We start from the raw sequence: 18,876 nt of genomic DNA, 5'->3' as shown, positions 1-18,876 counted from the left end.
AGGGCATTCTAGGGGCCTCTCCAAGCAAGACCTACCAGCACACAGTTTACAAGGCAACACCATCACAATCATCCTTCCCACAGCCCCACAACCACACCCTACACACACACATACACAGAGTCTGGACCATCCTTGCAATGAGTGTAAACTGAGAAAGTAGAAACCAAAAGATTATGCTCTAAAAAGGAAGTAGGTCAGGGCCCACTGAAGGGCTGGGGTGACAGAAATTAGCCAAATTCTGTGGAACCATTCCAGGAGATTCTCCAGGCTTTCCAGACTCCACATCAGAAGCCTTTGAAAGGAAAAGCCTCTCCTGGTCCTAAGTCCACAGCACTAAATGCCCATGAGACACGAACCAGATGGAGGCAGAAGGCAGGGTTCCCGGGGCGCAACTTCAAGATGAGTTGGACCCATGGCTCAAGCAGGAAGCTTCCAGTCTCAGAGGCTCCCCCCCTCTGACCCCAAGCTGATCCTGGTCCAAAGAGCAGGAGGAGGATCCAGAAATGCTTCCAACACCCCGGGGCCCCAGCAGGAAAATACCCTTGTTTAACCAAAGCATTTTCAAACCCTTCTGTTTAGTTCTTAGTGACATTCATAAGACAGCACAGCGGAGCCTGTTAAATATCACACGGGATGTACGAGGCCTGCTGCCGGGGCGGCGCACAGCACATCAGTGGACTTGCTTTAATGTCGTGCCAGGTGAAGGGAGTCTTGTAGAGCTGCCCCCCATGGACATCCTGGGCCAAGATTCACTCAGGGAAAAGCCCCCATAGAAGTCCTGGGCCAAGATTCACTCAAAGAAAAGCCTGGGCAGAGCTGGGCCAAGTCCCAGAGCTGAAGGGTGAAGGGGGGTGACAGGTCCAGTGAAGTGCAAGCTGGGCACTAGAGCCCTAGAGTGTGGGGCATGTTCCAGGAGATGCCCACAACAGCCACACTCCCAGAGTCAGCCCAGGGAGGCCCTCCCATGGCCCCCATCAAGGCCAGTTCCATCCATTAAAGTGTGCAGGAGAGGAAGACTTGAGGGTCCCCAGTTCCTGCTCCAAACACAATAGCACTGAGCTCTCCCTCTTTTACAGTCAAGACGTCCACCTGTGGTGCCCAACTGTTGGGCAGAAACCTGGAGGACGCCAAGGCCAGGAGGGAAGGGAGGGCACAGGGGAGAACTGCCTGGTCTCCAGGGGCCCCTCGCCAGGCATTCCTCACTTCCTGGGCTCACAGGACCACAGAGGCAGGGTCCAGGCATCAGTAAGCCAAGCCTGAGAGAGCATGGAAAGAAGTCAGCTCCCCTCCTTCAAACCCGCCCTTCCACCTCGTCTACCTTAATGAGGCATCTCTGGTCACTTCCTCTTTTACCAAGAGCTCACCTCTCCGGAAACATGACCTCAAGTGGAATCACAGGAGGAGAAGGCAGACAGGAAAGCCGTGGGATGGACTGAGACCCAAAGACTAGGAAGTGTCCTGGGAGAATGGGGAGCATACTTGTTGATCAGTGACGAAATACCCAGGGCACAGGCAATGAAACAGCCATCCAGGACTTCTCAGGAGACCAGGGGTAGGGTAGGCACAGAAGGTAGGTTTCCCGGCTGCAGGGTCACCATGGCAACCTCGCCCACCCACCTGCCACACTGAGTCACAGGCAGAGCTCCCCAAGGATACGTGGGCGCACTGTACCGGTCCCCAGACCCTGCCAGGCTCACCCTACACACGGCTCTGCCTTCACCCCCTCGTCCTCCCGCTTGCGGGTGCGTGCTTAGTCACTCAGTCGTGGTCCAGCTCCTTGCGGCCCCGTGGACTGTAGCCCACCAGGCTCCTCTGTCCTTCACTATCTCCCAGAGTTTGCTCAAACTCATCTCCATTAAGTCAGTGTTGTCGTCCAATCATCTCACCCTCTGCTGCCCTCTTCTCCTTCTGCCTTCAATCTTTCCCAACATCAGAGTCTTTTCCTCCCTTAAAACACCACTAGTGAGAGGGGCTGCCAGTGTTCCCAAGTTTGCTCTGCTCAGGACCCCAGGGAGAGGTCCACCTGAGGCTTGATGCCAGGCCTGCTGCCCCGACCCTGGTGCACTTGGCCTTACTCCCAATGCCCCAGCTTTTGGTCACTGATCCTGGACTCAGGCTTGGCCTCTAGCTCCTCCAGTCCCTCATCCATCCTGTCACCCCACATACACCATGTGTCATGCAGCCCGACAAGGTCAGTGTAGCATTTAGGACAAGGAGAATCATGTCTCCACTCAATAATCAGTAGGTTCCTCCCATCACATTTTGGGAGTGACGTCCCCATCAAGTCTTGACTTTTTCTCAGCTCTCAGTAAGCTGAGTCCCAGCCCAGCACCACCCCCACCCTAGAGCACACATGTGCTGCCTTGGTGCCCAACTTCCTTTTCTGGGCCCGAGTTTTCTACTTCTGATCATCCTCTTGCTGTGTTCATAGTTTCATTTTTGAAAGTCAAAGTCACTCAGTTGTGTCTGACTCTTTATGACCCCATGGACTATATATAGTCCGTGGAATTCTGCAGGCCAGAATACTGGAGTGGGTACCTTTCCCTTCTCCAGGGGCTCATCCCAACCCAGGGATAAAACCCAGGTCTCCTGCATTGCAGGCGGATTCTTTACCAGCTGAGCCCCAAGGGAAGCCCAAGAATGCTGGAGTGGGTAGCCTATCCCTTTTCCAGTGGATCTTCCCAACCTAGGAATCGAACCAGGGTCTCCTGCATTGCAGACAGATTCTCTATCAACTGGGCTATCAGGGAAGCCCATCCCAATTGTTTTTGTAGGCAATAAGGTATGTTTCTTTAAGTAAGCAAAAGAGAAAAGCCCACCTTTTTCAGGCTTTTCCAGCCCCACAGGAATCAGTCCTTCTCCAAACTCCAGCTCATTTTCCAAACCAAGGCAGTGCCTCCCCTTCAGCCACACAGGCTCGGAGCTCCCTTCCCTCTGCAGCCCTGTTCTCCCAGGCCCTCAACAACCCCAGTCCCACTCCTCCACCCCAGCTTCTTCATTGAGCTCCAGGACCACAGATTCAGATGCCCCCAAGACATCATGGGGGTGGCAATACTCCATCCTCTGAACCTCACACGCTGCACATTCAACACGCCCGTCCAATGGCTCCATGGCCCCATAGTTACCGAACAAGGAAACATGGCGGCCACCACTCACGGAGTCATCCAACTGATGCTCACAGCGTGCTCGCCATGAGCCAGGCTCCATGTGCAGGACCAAGTGTGGGGTAAAGTGAAAGTGGAAAGGAAAGCAGTTCAGTCATGTCCAGCTCTTTGCGACTCCATGGACTGTAGCCCACCAGGTTCTTCTGCCATGGAATTCTCCAGGCAAGAATACTGGAGTGGGTAGCCTTTCCCTTCTCCAGGGGATCTTCCCCACCCAGGGATCGAACCCAGGTCTCCCGCATTGCAGGTGTATTCTTTGCCATCCGAGCCACCCCAAGTGTGGAGTAAACAAAACAGAAACGGCACTGCCTCCAGGGAACTTTCCACCAGTCCCCAGGCCCGTCAAGACTACTTATCACTCATACACTGATACACTTCTAATACTGATACACTCCTACACTTACACACTGATACTGATACCGGGATTTGAACTGACATACTTCTCTCCACGCCTGCAGCCCCTGTCTTAGGCCAGACCAGGGTGCTACTCTGGAGGAAAGCAATGGAGGTAGGATCCAGCTCTGAAACAAGGGAGCTGTGCAACCGTGGGCAAGTTACTTCCTCTATTTGATCATTTGGCAGATAAGGATGATAACAGCACCTACCTCATAGCCTTGTTGCAAGAACTAATGAGATAAACTGTATATAAGACTGCTGTCTGGGACGCAATAAGCAGGCTCCGCTTAACTGCAGTTGCTATCTCCCCAGCAGCCACACCTCTGACCTCCCCTCCCCAGGACCCAGCTCCACGTGCACCCACCACCCATAGGGACCCATAACCCCAGGCGTTCTCCTACCCTCCAGCCTTTACATATGCTTTTCCCACATACAAGTAACACAAGATATACTCTGAAAAAGATGTTTCATCCATACATCCCTTTAACAGCTGCCCTCCACAGAAGTGGACTCATCATGCATTCCTTGTATCTGCATGCCGGACTCTCTCCCTGGCTTCCTCATTCTCATGTTCCAAGGTTCAGGTCAAGGTCCTGTCCTCTGTACCCCGAGGCTGAGACCGGGCTCTCCCCTACACACTTGCTCCAGGAGCCCACAGCTCTCAGCCCACTGCATCAGGATCCCTGCTCCCCTCCTCTGTCTCCCTTCTGGACTGGGTGCTACTCAAAGAGCACTGTGTTCACCTCTGCTTGCCCATGCTTTAGAACCACTCACGGGATGCCACAGAGTCTCAATAAATATGTTAATAACAAACAGGAAAAACAGGAGAATTATGGACACACATTTCAACTTGCTTTAACAAAACAAACCTTCCAAATAATTAGATACTCATTAAGCAATTACTTTATGCCAAACTCTGTGCTAAGCTTTAACACACATGTCATCTAATCTTCACAATAATGCTGTGATGTGGGTGTTTTATTCCCATTTCACGGGTAAAGGAATGGAGACTGCTGCTGCTGCTAAGTCACATCAGTCGTGTCCGACTCTTCGCGACCCCATGGACCGCAGCCTACCAGGCTCCTCCGTCCATGGGATTTTCCAGGCAAGAGTACTGGAGTGGGGTGCCATTGCCTTCTCCGAAAGGAATGGAGACTAGGACATTTGAAAAACAGGCTCCAAGTCACACAGCTAGTGAGTGGAAAAGTCAGGACTCAGACCCAGGGCCATCAGATGCCCCACAATCCATCCAACATTTGCTGAGCTCAGCTCTCAGTGTGAAGGAGCTGCCTCTGAGATGTGCAAGAGCCCTTCCCTGATGGTCAGAGGACCTCACTGGGATAATGGGCTAAGGGCTGGGGCTTCCTTAAAGGAGGAAAGGTGGACTTAAAGTCACTGAAGCTCCTCTCTTACTCCAGGTTCCAGGGTCTCTGATTTTAAGTTAGGAGCTCCTACAGCTGTTCATCTTGGTTACCCCACAGGGCTTAGCATGAAGCTGGGCACACAGCACAATAAATCTGTACTGAATAAAGGAATGCACAGATGAATGGATGAATGAATGAATGGGTGGATGGATGGATGACAATGCACTTTGCACACATCCCAGTCACCCTCGTTGTTCGGCTCACGATGGTAGCCCAGCAGACACCGGAACACAGAGCCGGCGAGCGCCCCCTACCGGCTCCCCGCGGAGCTGCAGCAGCCCCTACCTGCACAGGTGGTCTGTCCGGCACAGGCTGCGGAGGTCCAGGCAGTTGGGCTTCTCCTTGTCCTCGTAGGAGCAGCTGGGCAGGATGGTCTGGCGGCGGCGCTCAGCGCACGCCTGGTCCTGGCAGGAGCAGAAGAGCATGCGGTAGGTGTACTCGCTGGGTACGCGGTCAAAGAACTGGCGCAGGGCCTTGTGGCACTTGCGGCGGTTGCAACGCTCGCTGGGTGAGATCTCACGGTTGCAGATGGAGATGTAGGAGGAGCGCAGCTTCTTGCAGTTGTCGTTCAGGTTGCAGGCCTTGGCGGCATCCAGGCAGTGGTTGCTCTTGGTGCTGACCGCCGGGTCTGCCCCTGTCCCTGGAGGGAAGGAAGGGGGCAGTCAGCCCACGGTGGGGACAGCCCCCAGGGTCACTGTGCTCTCTGCTTTGGCTTCCTCATCTGTTAGATGGAGATTATTTAGCAGCCCTCCCGCCTAAGGCTGTGATTAAGATCAAATGAGTTAACATGTGGGTCCACAGAGCAAGCTGTACGTATGGTGTGCTTTTAGGATGACAACTGTTAATCCAAAGCCTTATTTAAAATTTATTTCAATAACAGTATGAAGTTTCCTGGAAAAAGCTAAAATTAGGGCCACCATATGATCCAGCAATCCCACTCCTTGGCATATAACTAGAAAAGGTTATATCTAATTCAAAAAGATATATGCACCCCAATGTTCAAAGCAGCACTATTTACAATAACCAAGGCATGGAAACAGCCTAAGTGTCCACAGGCAGAATGAATGGGTAAGTAAGATGTGATGTATACACACAATGGAATACTGCTCAGTCATAAAAAAGAAAGAAATTATGCCATTTGCAGCAACATGATGAGCCTAGAGATTATCATACTAAGTGATATAAGTCAGACAAAGACAAATATTATATGATATCACTTATATGTGGAATCTAAAAAATAATACAAATGAATGTATATACAAGACAGAAATATACTAGACAAATTTATGGTTACCAGAGGGGAAAAGGGACAGGGAGATAAATTAGGAGTATAGGATTAACAGATACAAACTACTATACTTAAAACAGATAAGCAACAAGGATTTACTGTATAGCACAGGGAACTATATTCAACACTTCGTAATAACCTATAGTGGAAAATAATTCAAAAAATATATATGTACATAACTGAATCACTTTGCTATACACCTGAAACTAACACAATATTGTGAATCAACTATACTTTAATTAAAAAAAAAATCCTATCACAAGACGAAAAAGCAAGCAACTAGGTGTTCATGGCTCTGTCCATAAAAGTGGGAAACGGGGAAACAAAGGGACTGGCTCAAGAGCACATAACAGGGTAGCAGCTGATGCAAGACGGGTCCCCGGGTCCCTGGGCACCCAGCAGCCACACACGTGAGCAGGGCTTCCGATCGGGGGCACTGCCAGCCCGTAGGAAGTTCCCACTGTGATCTTCTGTAGCCAGGGTACAAACAGAACTACTGCCACCATCCTCATCCCCAGCACGGCGACCACGGAAACTGTGTCCACACATTCCAAAAGGCCCCATGGCATGGGGTGCCACTGTGCCCAGTTTGTGCCCAGAGCACTGGAAGTGCTGGACTGGGAGCTCGGCCGTGTGAGGAGAAGGCTGAAGCCAGCCTTGGACTCCAGCGGGCGGAGCCCTCGTCAAGCAAAGTGCAGATGTGCTGAGGGCCGGGACCTCGGCGTTCGAGCCGTGGCTTTGAGCTTTGTGCCCGTCTGCAGAGCAAAACACCCCGGGCACAAAGCTGTAATCCCGGAAACTGTCAGGCTCCTCCTGGTGTCCACCCCACCCCCAAGGCCCAGCTGCTCTCAGGGGAACACACAGCAGAGGACCCACCATCACCACCAACAGAGCATCTCTTGTGCATTCTGATGACACACGGAGCCGAGAAACAGTCTGCACGCGCCCCTTGCCCCCCATGGCACGCTAGTGAGACTGAACGGAATCTTCAAGTACACGCAAACCTGAGCAGAAGCCCAGATCCGGCCAGCACCGCAGCACACTGCAGACAGCCCCGGCTTAGGATGGACCGCCGTAGCTTTCATTCATTCCTCAGTCACCCAACAAATGCTTTTCCGTATTTCTGTCTGCTCGATGCCCCACCCCACAAGGACAGGAAGGACTACGGGGACGCCACGCCCACGCTCCCATGGCACTTCCAGCCCAGGTCCTTGATCATTAAAGATCTATCAAGTCCCACCTCTGCACAGCCCTCTCTCCCTGTGAGGTGTTGGGCTGGACATGGAAGTGTGAGATGAGGACCCTCCCAAAGACCTCACACATCTAGCTGGGAAACCAACAGAGTAGTTAAGACTGGACATTCTAACACTGACGCATCTGCATTGATCCCTGGTCCTCATACTCATCACTGGGTGGCCTTGAGCAAGTGACCAGCCTTCCTCTACTCCATCTCCTCATCTGGAAAACAGTACCTACCTCACCACGCTGCTGTGAGTATGAATCAGCTCATTTCTCTCTCTCTCTCTCGTGATAATTTTGCCCTGTTACTACATCTTCTCCATCAGCTAATACACTGAACATCTTTAAGGGAAAAAAAGAACTTGTGACCACATACCCCCTACTAAAGGGGTTTCCCTGGTGGCTCAGTTGGTAAAGAATCTGCCTGCGATGCAGGAGATCCGGGTTTGATCCCCGGGTCGGGAAAATCCCCTGGAGAAGGGAATGGCAACCCACTCCAGTATTCTGGCCAGGAGAACTCCATGGACTATCCACAGGATCGCAAAGAGTTGAACACAACTTTCACTTCACTTCACTTCACCTATCTTTCTCCTCCTCTTTAAACGAAACCCCTCAAACAAGTCACCTGTACCAGTGGTCGCCTTCTCCACTCCCATCGTCTCCTGGATCACTAGGCAGCAATCAGAGACCCCAGGCTTTCCTCCCGCTCTGCCCGCCGGCCCACTGGACACAGCGGGTGGCCCCTCCAGCCCCTCTCCTCACCGCCTTCACGCTGCCTCCGTGAGCTCTCCCTCCAGGCCTGCTTCACGGCTTCCACCTTCTCCACCAGGGCTCAGGCCCCTCTTCTCTATAGGCACCCACTCCCCTGGGCCTTCCGCTCATGCTCAGCCCTAAACACCATCAGTACACTGTCAACTCCCAAATTTATACCTCCAGCCAGGTCAGAGACCTGCACTCTGAGCCCCAGACTCAAGAGGTCCAGCTGCCTGCCCATCAGCTGCACCTGGAAGGCTGATGCCCGCATCGCAAGCCACACTCCACGTGCTCCCCCAGGGGTGCCCCCACCCCGTCTTCCTCAACCCTCTAAAGAACAAGCCCAGGTTTCCACTAGCTCAGGCCAAAAATCTTTGCCCTTCCTAAACTCCTCCCTCATCCACATCAGAAAGACCTGGTAGATTACACCAGAATCCAGTCACCCTCACCACCACCACCTTGGTCCTAACTATTGCCAATGCATACTGGTAAGGGCCTCCTTTCCAGGCTCCCTGCTCTGTCCCTTCACCCCCACCCCCTCCCACCCCCACAGGTCTTCTCTCATCACAGCTGGAGCAAACCTTCTACAACCCAAGGCAGAGATAATGCTCCCGGGCCCCAAAGCTTCCAGTGGCATCCCCATCTCATTCACAGGCCTCTCCATCCACGCTGTCCAATATGGTGGGGGCTCCTGAACATGGTCACTGAACAGGAAGTGAAGCTAGCCCGAAGTGAGATGTGCACACCAGATTTTGAAATCATCATAAGAAAAAATAATAAAGCATTTCATTTCAAATCCCATTTTCCTTGATTATATGTTGAAGCAATAATATTTGGGATATAGTGTGTTAAACAAAAATATCATTAATTTCACTTGCTTCTTTTTAAGTTTTTAACGCAGCTGGGAGAAATTTCAGAATTGGTGGGGGAGGGATAAATTGGGAGACTGGGATTGCCTTATACACACTACTATATGTAACCGTATATAAAATATGTAACTAATAGGACTTACCTTGCAGCACAGGGAACTCTACTCAGTACTCTGTTACGGTTTATATGGGAAATGAGTCACTAAAAAGGAATGGATACATGTATGCATATAATTCATTCACTCTGCTGAACTCTTACAAGTTGTTAACTATACTATACTCCAATAAAACTTTTTTAAAGAAAGAAATTTGAATGGCACATGTGACACACACATAGTTCTGTTAGCCAGGGCTGCCATATATGACCTCACTTCATACTCACTTCCCCTGCACTTACTCCCTTCCAACCATACTCGCCTCCTTGCTCTTCCTGGGACATGCCACTCATGACCTGACCTCAGAGCCTTACACTTGCTGCTTTCTGCCTAGAATGCTCTCCCCACCCCATGACCACACCGTTCCTTTCCTCACCCCTTTCAGGTCTCTGCTCAAAGGTGACCTTCTCTGTGAGTCCTTCCTGACCATCCTGTACATACTGACAAGTCCCTCCCTTACCCCCTACCCTGATCTCTTCCGCAGAGCACTCATCACCGTCTGCCACAGTATACACTTATTTAATCATTTGTATTTTTCTACAAAATGCAAGCTCTGTGAAAGCAGGCGATGTGTCAATTGCACTCACGGTGTATCCATGGTTGCCAGTGTCTGGTACATAGTGAAGGCTGAATCCCTATGTGGTGGGTGAAAGAATAAGTGTATTTAGAACAGTATCTATAGATCATAATGAGCTTCCCTCAGTTGGTAAAGAAGCTGCCTGCAATGCAGGAGACCCAGGTTTGATCCTTGGGTAGGGAAGATACCCTAGAGAAGGGAATGGCAACTCACTCCAGTATTCTTGCCTGGAGAATCCCAAAGACAGAGGAGCCATGGGATCACACAGAGTCGGACATGATTGAGTGGCTAACACTTTCTTTCCTTTCACTCGTTCATAATAAATGTTCAAAACACATTGGCTAATAACATTAAGGAAGCCAAAAATGACACAGGACCAGGCTATCAGTCAGTACAGGACCACATCCAAACATCAATGTAGGGGGCTTCCCTGGAAGTCCAGTGCTCAAGACTTCATCTTCCAACGCAAAAGGGGCAGGTTTGATCCCCGGTGCAGCCAAGATCCCACATGCCTCATGGCCAAACCTTGCCCCACGATTTTAAAATTGATCCACATCAAAAAACCTTTTTTAAAAAAGCATCAATGTGGGGCCCAGCCCAGTAGTGCTCAGAAGTGAAAGCCAGGAGGCAATCTTCAAAGACAGACCTCACTCCCAACACCCTGCCTAACCAACAGCAGCCTGATGAAGGCAGGGAAAAAAACATGCCTCTCCCCTTCTTGTAAAAGTAAAAGGGGAATTAGGGCAGAGAGGGAATCAAGGTTCGTTTTCCTACCCATTCAATTAACAAACCTTTTTTATAATTTATTTATTTTTTAATTGAAGCATAATTGCTTTACAGTATCGTGTTGGTTCCTGCAGTACCTCAATATGAATCAGCCACAGATACACCTATGTCCTCTCCCTCTCGAACCTCCCTCCCACCTCCCACCCCACCCCACCCCTCTAGGTTGCAATTAACAAATCATTAAGGATCCATCAAGTGCCAGACACCTCCCCAGACCCATGGCTGGGGTCAAGGTCAAGGTGATGCTCATGTGTCAGGGAGTTCATGGCGCTGCCATAGCAGCCAAGAGAAAATCATCGTGTCTGGACCAGAAGGTCCCAGAAGCAGGGATCGCTCTGCTGCAACCTACGGGATGAGGCAGAGGAGGCAGAAAGAGTGGAAAGGCGGTGCCGGCAGAAGGAACAAACAGCAAGATCAGAGGCTGGCAAGAATCCACAGCAACGCAGCACGCCTGGAGATGGAGGGTGGAAGAGGGCCCGCCAGATGATGCTGGGGAGCCGGGCAAGGGTTTTCAGCCATGGAGTTGGGGCGGCAGGGGCGGTGGAGGGGGGACACGTGGCCGGGCAAGGGTTTTCAGCCATGGAGTTGGGGCGGCAGGGGCGGTGGAGGGGGGACATGTGGCCGGGCAAGGGTTTTCAGCCATGGAGTTGGGGCGGCAGGGGCGGTGGAGGGGGGACATGTGGCCGGGCAAGGGTTTTCAGCCATGGAGTTGGGGCGGCAGGGGCGGTGGAGGAGGGACATGTAGCTGGGCAAGGGTTTTCAGCCATGGAGTTGGGGCGGCAGGGGCGGTGGAGGGGGGGGGCGGCAGGGGCGGTGGAGGGGGGACATGTGGCCTTCCAAGCAGTTCCCTCAGCAGCTGCCAAGCCACTCTGCCCGGGCCAGGCAAGGACCCAAGGATGCTGGTCTGCACAAAGCCTGTTCTGGGGGCACCGCCTCCATGGGAGGGCCCTCCCGGGCCAGCCAGGCGTTCTTTCTCCTCCAGCGCACCTGTCAGGACGCTGGCTGGTGGAAGCAAACAGCCAAGCAGCCCGGGGCCTGAGGTGAAGGAAGGGAGGGTGTGAGGGCCCCCAGTGGGAGCAGGATGACAGCTGCAAATGAACAGCAGCTAAACCAGGCCCTCGGCCGCTCTCTGGTTCCCAGGTGCACCCGCCGCTCCCCTCAGCAAGTTCCCGAGTAAATGCGATGTAATTATAGCCTCAAGGCTTCCACTTGGAGCGTGAAGAGTGAAAGCTTTTGCTAAGGGGGTGGGAAATGTGAACCCCAGGCCAAAACTTGGTAAATTTCCTAGAAACACACACACACAAAGGTGGCAATGGTAACAACCTCCTGGTTACCAGGAAGATGCCCCTCTGATCCTCCTGGAGGGGAGACAGCGAAGACGGGGCCCGCTCCACCCTGGACAGAGGTCCTGGGGCTGGGCGGCTCTGATTCACCCGGCAGGTGAGGAACGAACGGCCCAGGCAGAAAGGCCTGGCATGGTCTCTCCCCAGCCCATGCACCGCCCCTGCGTCTGCACTAAGGCACCTCTCCCTAGGGTTCTCCTGAGGGCAGAAGAAGGGGACGACACAGGATGAGATGACTGGATGGCATCATCAACTCAATGGACATGAGTTTGAGCAAACTCCGGAAGATGGTGAAGGACAGGGAAGCCTGGTGTGCTGCAGTCCATGGGTCGCCAAGAGTCAGGCACGACTGAGCCACTGAACAACAAACCTCGGGAGTCCAAAAAGTTACGTTATCCTTTTCAACAGTCCCCACTGAGCGACTTCCCTGGTGATCCAGTGGTTAAGAATCTGCCTGCCCATGCAGGGACCCGGGTTCGATCCCTGGTCCAGGAAGATTCCACAAGCCGTGGGGATAACTAAGCCCATGTGCCACAACTACGGAGCCCACACGCCACAAACCCTGAAGTCTGAGTGCTCTGGAGCCCACAAGTTGGAACTACGGAGCCTGTATGCTGCACCTACTAAAGTTTACATGCCCTAGAGCCCATGCTCCCGGCAACAAGAGAAGTCCCCGCAATAAGAAGCCCACAGCATCAAAGACTCAGCACAGCCGAAAATAAATAAATATTTTAAAAATTTAAAAAAAAAAAAAAAAAAAACAACTCTCCACTGGAGAAGAAGGATGAACTGCTGGATTGCAAATACCAGCCTCGCCCAACCCAGTGTGGGGCTGTGGCCCCTGAACCAAAGTATCCAAACAGCAGGGAGGGAGGCCCCTGCTCCCCCACCCATACCCCGCCCCAGCCCTGCACAGACCACACAGGACCTGCCAGGGATTCAGGAGCAGGAAATTCCTCCGAGGTCTGCGCCAGCCCAATGGGCCAAGGCGTAAATGGTAACAGCTGCTCCCGGGAAAGGGAGGTGGGATTTAACCACGCCTGGCACTTCCCAAAACACATTCTCCCAGCTCCACTCCCTCGGGACACAATCTAGCTTCCCCCTGAGGGCGGGGCAAGGAGGGGCCCACTGTGGAGGGGCAGCCTCACCCACCTACCCCTTTCCCTCCTGGGACTCTGCCCTGAGCCAATGATGATCTGTCTTCAAACCTTCAAAACGATACCCTTGAGTATTTGCTTTTACAGAACTAGGTTTACCAAACCACAGCTACCAGGTACCACCTATACGGTTTTGGCCATGTTACCAGTGGGCTTCCATGGTGGCTGAAATGGTAATAAGGAACCGATCTGCCAATGCGGGAGACTTGGGTTCAATCCCTGCGTCAGAAAGATACCCTGGAGGAAGAAATGGCAACCCACTCCAGTATTCTTGCCTGGAGAATTCCATGGACAGAGGAGACTGGTGGGCTACAGTCCTTGGGGTCACAAAGAGTTGGACAAGACTGAACAAACGAATGACATCACCAGTCCACTTGCACTAATATTTAATTAATTTTTTAATCTCTTAATTCTTAAACAAAATGAAATATTCACTTTTTAAGTTTTTGAATACCTACCTAGATTTGTCCTGCATGATAACCTTTATGTTAACTCTGAATTTTTCCAAGACCTCTTAAAATGCACAGCTATTGAAATTAAAATATTTACCCCTATGCCCATCTCCCACTCCAGCAACAATGTGCCTGCCCGTGGAGGGAAGTAACTGATTCAAAGTTCTCACACTCTGGTGTATTTGTGACTCACTTAATCTGCCTGTTACTCACAAAGGCGCAGCCAGCCCCACACCAGACCCTTGCAGTGGAGAGGTCTGTGGCTGGCACCCAGAGAGCTGGATTTCACAACTCTGCGTGATGCTGAGGCTGCCTTCCAAAGGTGGAGAACCAGAGAGTAACAGGAAAGCAGAGCTGCCCCCAGCCTGGTCCCCACACAAGCACACCCCCCAGCCCACCCACAATCACCAAACCCACCCCCAACAGAGGAAGCGATGGGTTTCTGTTGTTACCAGGGCATGTCCCCGGGGGCTTCACTCACCCCAGCCAAAAAGCCCATGAAGATAGACCTTCCAATCACAAATAGGCCTTTCCCTGGGGAAGCAAAAATAAGATGCTCCTCTTTCCACAAGGCTTCAAAGCAAAAGGACCCATGGTTTTCAGCTCTCCCTTCCGGCCTTCCAAGAAATGGCCACGCTGGTCCCTTGCCCCTCATCCTGCTTCCAGCTGCCACGTCCACCCTCCAGCCGACCCCGGGCCTGTGGGCCACGCTCTGCAGCTTGGCCCCTAAAGTGGGAGTCAGAAACCTGGGCCCTAATTCCATCTCTGCCCCTCCTAAGCGTGGGAAGCCCCCAGTGAAGCCCGACTCTCTCTGGGTTTCATTTCCTGACCTGGAAAATGACAGGTTTTGAACTCTCTGGTTTTCTGTGTTTTGTGACTCTCCTGTCTACTCCCACCCCCCACACGCAGACCGTGCAGGATTCAGGTCTGGAGGGAATGAGGAAGCTCTCCTGTCCCACCCTGTTTCTACAAGCCAGCTGAGAGGAGTCCGGCTTGCCCTGTGCAAACGCAACAGCATGTATGCACACCACAACACACACACACAAGGTCTCACAGCTGCACCTGCTCCTCCACACACAGCACCAAATCCCAGTGGGTCAAGCAGCTGTCAGCCAACAGCTGTTATCATGTGCTGATGTCACACCTTAGAAATCCAGCTGTGAGTTGAGAGACAGTGTCCACGCTTGAGAGATAGTGTCCCTGCTCTCCAGGGGTTTTATTCTAGTGAGAGGAAGATTTGTAATAAACACATGAACAAATAAATAAGGCAGTTTAAAGTGCTGTAAGTACTGTGAAGAAAATCAAATAAGTAGAATTCAGAACAGAATGAGGGAAGAGGGAAGGGCTGTCCTAGCTGGACATCCAAGCTGAGAAAGAATGATGGGCAGGAATGAAACATGCAAAAAAATCCCAAGTCAGATAATCCCAAGCAAAAAGGAGAGCACGTGCAAAGGTCCTGAGGCAGACTGAGCTCAGTGTGTTTACAGGCAAAAGGAAGGGAAAGTGGCTGGAGTTTTGTAAATGAAACAAATGTAAGAGGGAGAAGAAGCCAGAAGGGCAGTCAGCAGAGGGCACACGTGACTTATAGGGCAGCATAAGAACTTCAGATTATATTCTAAGATGCAAAGCACTTACAGTGTTTTAAGGATGGGAGTCACCCAACCTCAAGTACTTTGCCTGACATATGGAAGACAGAGTTCCCATGAAGGGGTAAGGGTTAAAGAGGAGGCCAGTTCCAGGCTGTTGTAGTAGCCAGTGAAAGATAGTGGCAGCTTAGAAGGTGATGACTGCAAAGATGCCCCAAAAATGAGCCCAATCTGCAAATAATTTAGAGATAAAGCCAACAGGATGGGTTGGACGCAGAATGGGAAGAAGGAGAGAAATGAGGGAAAACTCCGAGGTTTCTGACCTGAGCCCAGGGGGTGGTGGAATCATTCTGTGAAACAGGAAAGACTTGGAGGAAAGAAAAAGGGGCAGAACAAGATGGTTTCAACTGATGTCTGAGATGCCTATGAGATGTCCATATGGTGATGCTGAAAGGCAGGAGGATCATGGAGGCTGGAGTTCAGGAGAGAGGTCTGAGCTAGCAATAAAGCTGAGCATGACTGACACTGAAGGTTATTTAAAGCCATATAACTACACGAGGATGAAAATAAAGAAAAGGACAGGCATGGTCCGGACAGAGCTCCAGGAGTCATCATTTAATAGAGACTGGACCATGAGGAGGAGCGGAACATGAGGTGATGGACAATCAGGAGATGCTAGTGTCATGGAAACCAAGATAAGAGTTTCAAAAAGGAGGACAGTCAACTGAGTCCAGATAATGTGCAAGGTGGGGCAGAGAGGCACTCAACAATGAGATGTAGACTACAAAAACTCTCAACAGGGCTGGATGGAAGGTAGGAAGGGTGAGGAGGAAGGGGTAAGGAGAAGAATTTCTACGTGAGGAACCCACCTTCCCTGCAGAAAGCAGTCACCCTGACCATCACCTCCATGCTTCTTGCCCTGGGGCCACCCCTGCCCAGTTCTCCCTCAAGATTCATTAACTTTCACAACAGTCAAGTACTGAGCATCCACTACATGCAGAACACTGCTGGAGAAGTAACTGGCAAAACTCCTCTTTTCCTAGAGCTTACATTCCAGCGTGAACAAGAGATTATAATCAAGTAACAAATGGAAAGTTTCCCCTTGGCCTGAGGCTGACTCTGCGGGCTTCACAAACATCCCTGCCCATCCTGCTTGGGGCTGGCCTGGTGATAAAGACCAGGGGCTCCCGGCTGTGTGTGGGGAGCTGGAGGATCCGGTGGGCCACTGGGCAGCAGAGCAAGTGTGCATAGGTAATACGACCTCTTTCCGCTTCTTTTCGCTCATCTGCAAAATGAGGATACAACACCCACCTTGCCTACACACAGAACCGCACTAAAGACTAAGGGGACAAAGAGAAAGTGAAGGGTTCAGTCGTGTCAGACTCTGCAACCCCATGGACTGTAGCCCACCACACTCCTCTGTCCGTGGGATTTTCCAGGCAAGAGTACTGGAGTGGGTAGCTGTTTCCTTCTCCAGAGGATCTTCCCAACCCAGGGATCGAACCCAGGTCTCCTGCATTGTAGGCAGATGCTTTACTGTCTGAGCCACCAAGGGAAGTCTTCCCTGATAGAAGACAGTCCATGGGGTTGCAAACAGTCGGACACGACTTTCACTCACAGCATCCTAGGGAACGATAACAATGGGATAAAGCAGATGCAAATACCAACAGCAGTTTCCAGCCCACAGCACATGTGCAATAAATGCTTGTTTAAGAATGTGGTCCCTGCTGTTGGGAATGTAAATTGGTGCAGCCACTGTGGAAAACAGTATGGAGGTTTCTCAGAAACCTAAAAACAGACCTACCAAATGACCCAGCAACTCCACTCCTTGGTATATGTTTGAAAAAAGCAACAACACTAATTTGAAGAGATACATGCGCCCCAGTGTTCACCGCAGCATTATTTATAGCTGCCAAGGTATGGAAGCAACCTACATGGCCATAAAGAGGACGTGGTATGTGTATATATACATGTGCCAGTGTGTGTTCATCGCTCAGACGTGTCCCACTCTGTGCGACCCCATGGACTGTAGCCCACCAGGCTCCTTGGCCCACGGGATTCTCCAGGCAAGAATGCTGGAGTGGGTAGCCATTCTTTTCTCCAGGGGATCTTCCCAACCCAGGGATCAAACCCAGGTTTGCACTGTATATATATATATATGTGTGTGTGTGTGTGTGTGTTTGTATATATTGGAGAAGGAAATGGGAACCCAGTGCAGTATTCTTGCCTAGAAAATTCCATATACAAAGAAGCCTGGCAGACTATAGTCCATGGGGTGGCAAAGAGTCAGACACAACTGAGCACACAAGCGTGTGGTGTGTGTGTGTCTGTGTGTGTGTGTATGTGTCTATGTGTGTGTGTCTGTGTGTCTGTGTGTGTGTCTCTGTATCTATCTGTCTGTGTGTCTGTGTGTGTGTGTGTATATGTCTGTGTGTGTCTGTGTGTTTCTGTGTGTGTGTGTGTGTGTCTGTGTGTGTGTCTGTGTGTGTGTGTCTGTGTGTCTGTGTGTCTGTGTGTGTGTGTGTGTGTCTGTGTGTGTGTGTGTGTGTGTGTGTCTGTGTGTGTGTCTGTGTGTCTGTGTCTGTGTGTGTCTGTGTGTCTGTGTGTGTGTGTCTGTGTGTGTCGTTGTGTGTCTGTGTGTGTGTCTGTGTGTGTGTCATTGTGTGTCTGCTTGTGTGTCTGTGTGTGTGTGTGTCTGTGTCTGTGTGTCTGCTTTCTGCTTGTGTGTCTGTGTGTGTGTGTCTGTGTGATGGAATAGTACTCGGTCATAAAAAAGAATAAAATTTTGCCATTTGCAGCAACATGGATGAGCTTGGAGGGCATTCTGTCAAGTGCAATAAATCAAACAAAGATAAATACTGTATGATGTCACTTATATGTGCAATGTAAAAAATACAAGTTAGTGAATGTAACAAAAAAGCAGCAGACTCAGACACAGAGAACAAACTCGTGGTTACCAGTGGCAGCATGGGGAGGGGGAGGTAAAAACTGTTGCATATAAGATAGACTCAAGGATACACTGAACAACACGGGGAATATAGCCAATATTGTGCAATAACTATAAATGGAAAGTAACCTTTAAAAACTGTAAAAAAAAATTTTTAAGATTTTTTTTGTGGACTATTTTTAGTCTTTATTGAATTTTGTTATAATAATGTTTCAGCTCTATGTTTTTTAGCCCCAAGGCATGTGGGATCTTAGCTCCCCAGCCAGGGATTGAACTTTCAACCCCCAACATTGAAAAGCAAAGTCTTAACCACTAGACTGCCAAGAAATTCCCCCCAAATTTTTTTTAAAGAATATTTTCCCTAGAAAGACCTTCCCCTCCATCCCTCTGTTTTCACACAGCCCTGCTAAAAGGGGCCTGTCCTATGTGCCTCTCTCTCCAGCCTCACACATCACACACAAAAAGCCAAAAGGGCCCACAGTCTCCCTATTCGTGAGCAAGAGAAGGATTTCAGAGCTCCCTCCGCTTATCTGAGAAGCTAAGAGAGCAGGACCTCGGCGATCTTTCTCACCCCTAGCCCCCACACCACCGGAATTGGTGGCCTGGAGCCCCACATCATCCAGCACGAAGCAGCATGAAAAGACAACTCAACTCCCCAGGAGATGACCGGCCGATCCCAGCACGCGCCTGTCAGTGCAAGGCTGTCATTCAAGGCCCAGAGGCCCGGTGGGACCCCAGGC

General features: G+C 51.0%; 1 protein-coding gene across 2 annotated transcripts in view; it reads right to left on the bottom strand.

The window, feature by feature from the left end:
* Positions 1–18,876, bottom strand: part of GFRA2 (GDNF family receptor alpha 2) — a 106,008-nt gene that overhangs the window by 62,108 nt on the left and 25,024 nt on the right. For both annotated transcript variants that reach the window (XM_070459710.1, XM_070459711.1), the window contains one exon: positions 5,270–5,624. In XM_070459710.1, the coding sequence (XP_070315811.1) occupies positions 5,270–5,624 (355 nt within the window). The remainder of the gene's footprint in view (positions 1–5,269; positions 5,625–18,876) is intronic.

The sequence above is a fragment of the Odocoileus virginianus genome, chromosome 31 (assembly GCF_023699985.2).
Source record: "Odocoileus virginianus isolate 20LAN1187 ecotype Illinois chromosome 31, Ovbor_1.2, whole genome shotgun sequence".
NCBI classification, from domain to species: Eukaryota; Metazoa; Chordata; class Mammalia; order Artiodactyla; family Cervidae; genus Odocoileus; species Odocoileus virginianus.
This window is presented reverse-complemented; position numbering and strand designations above follow the sequence as displayed.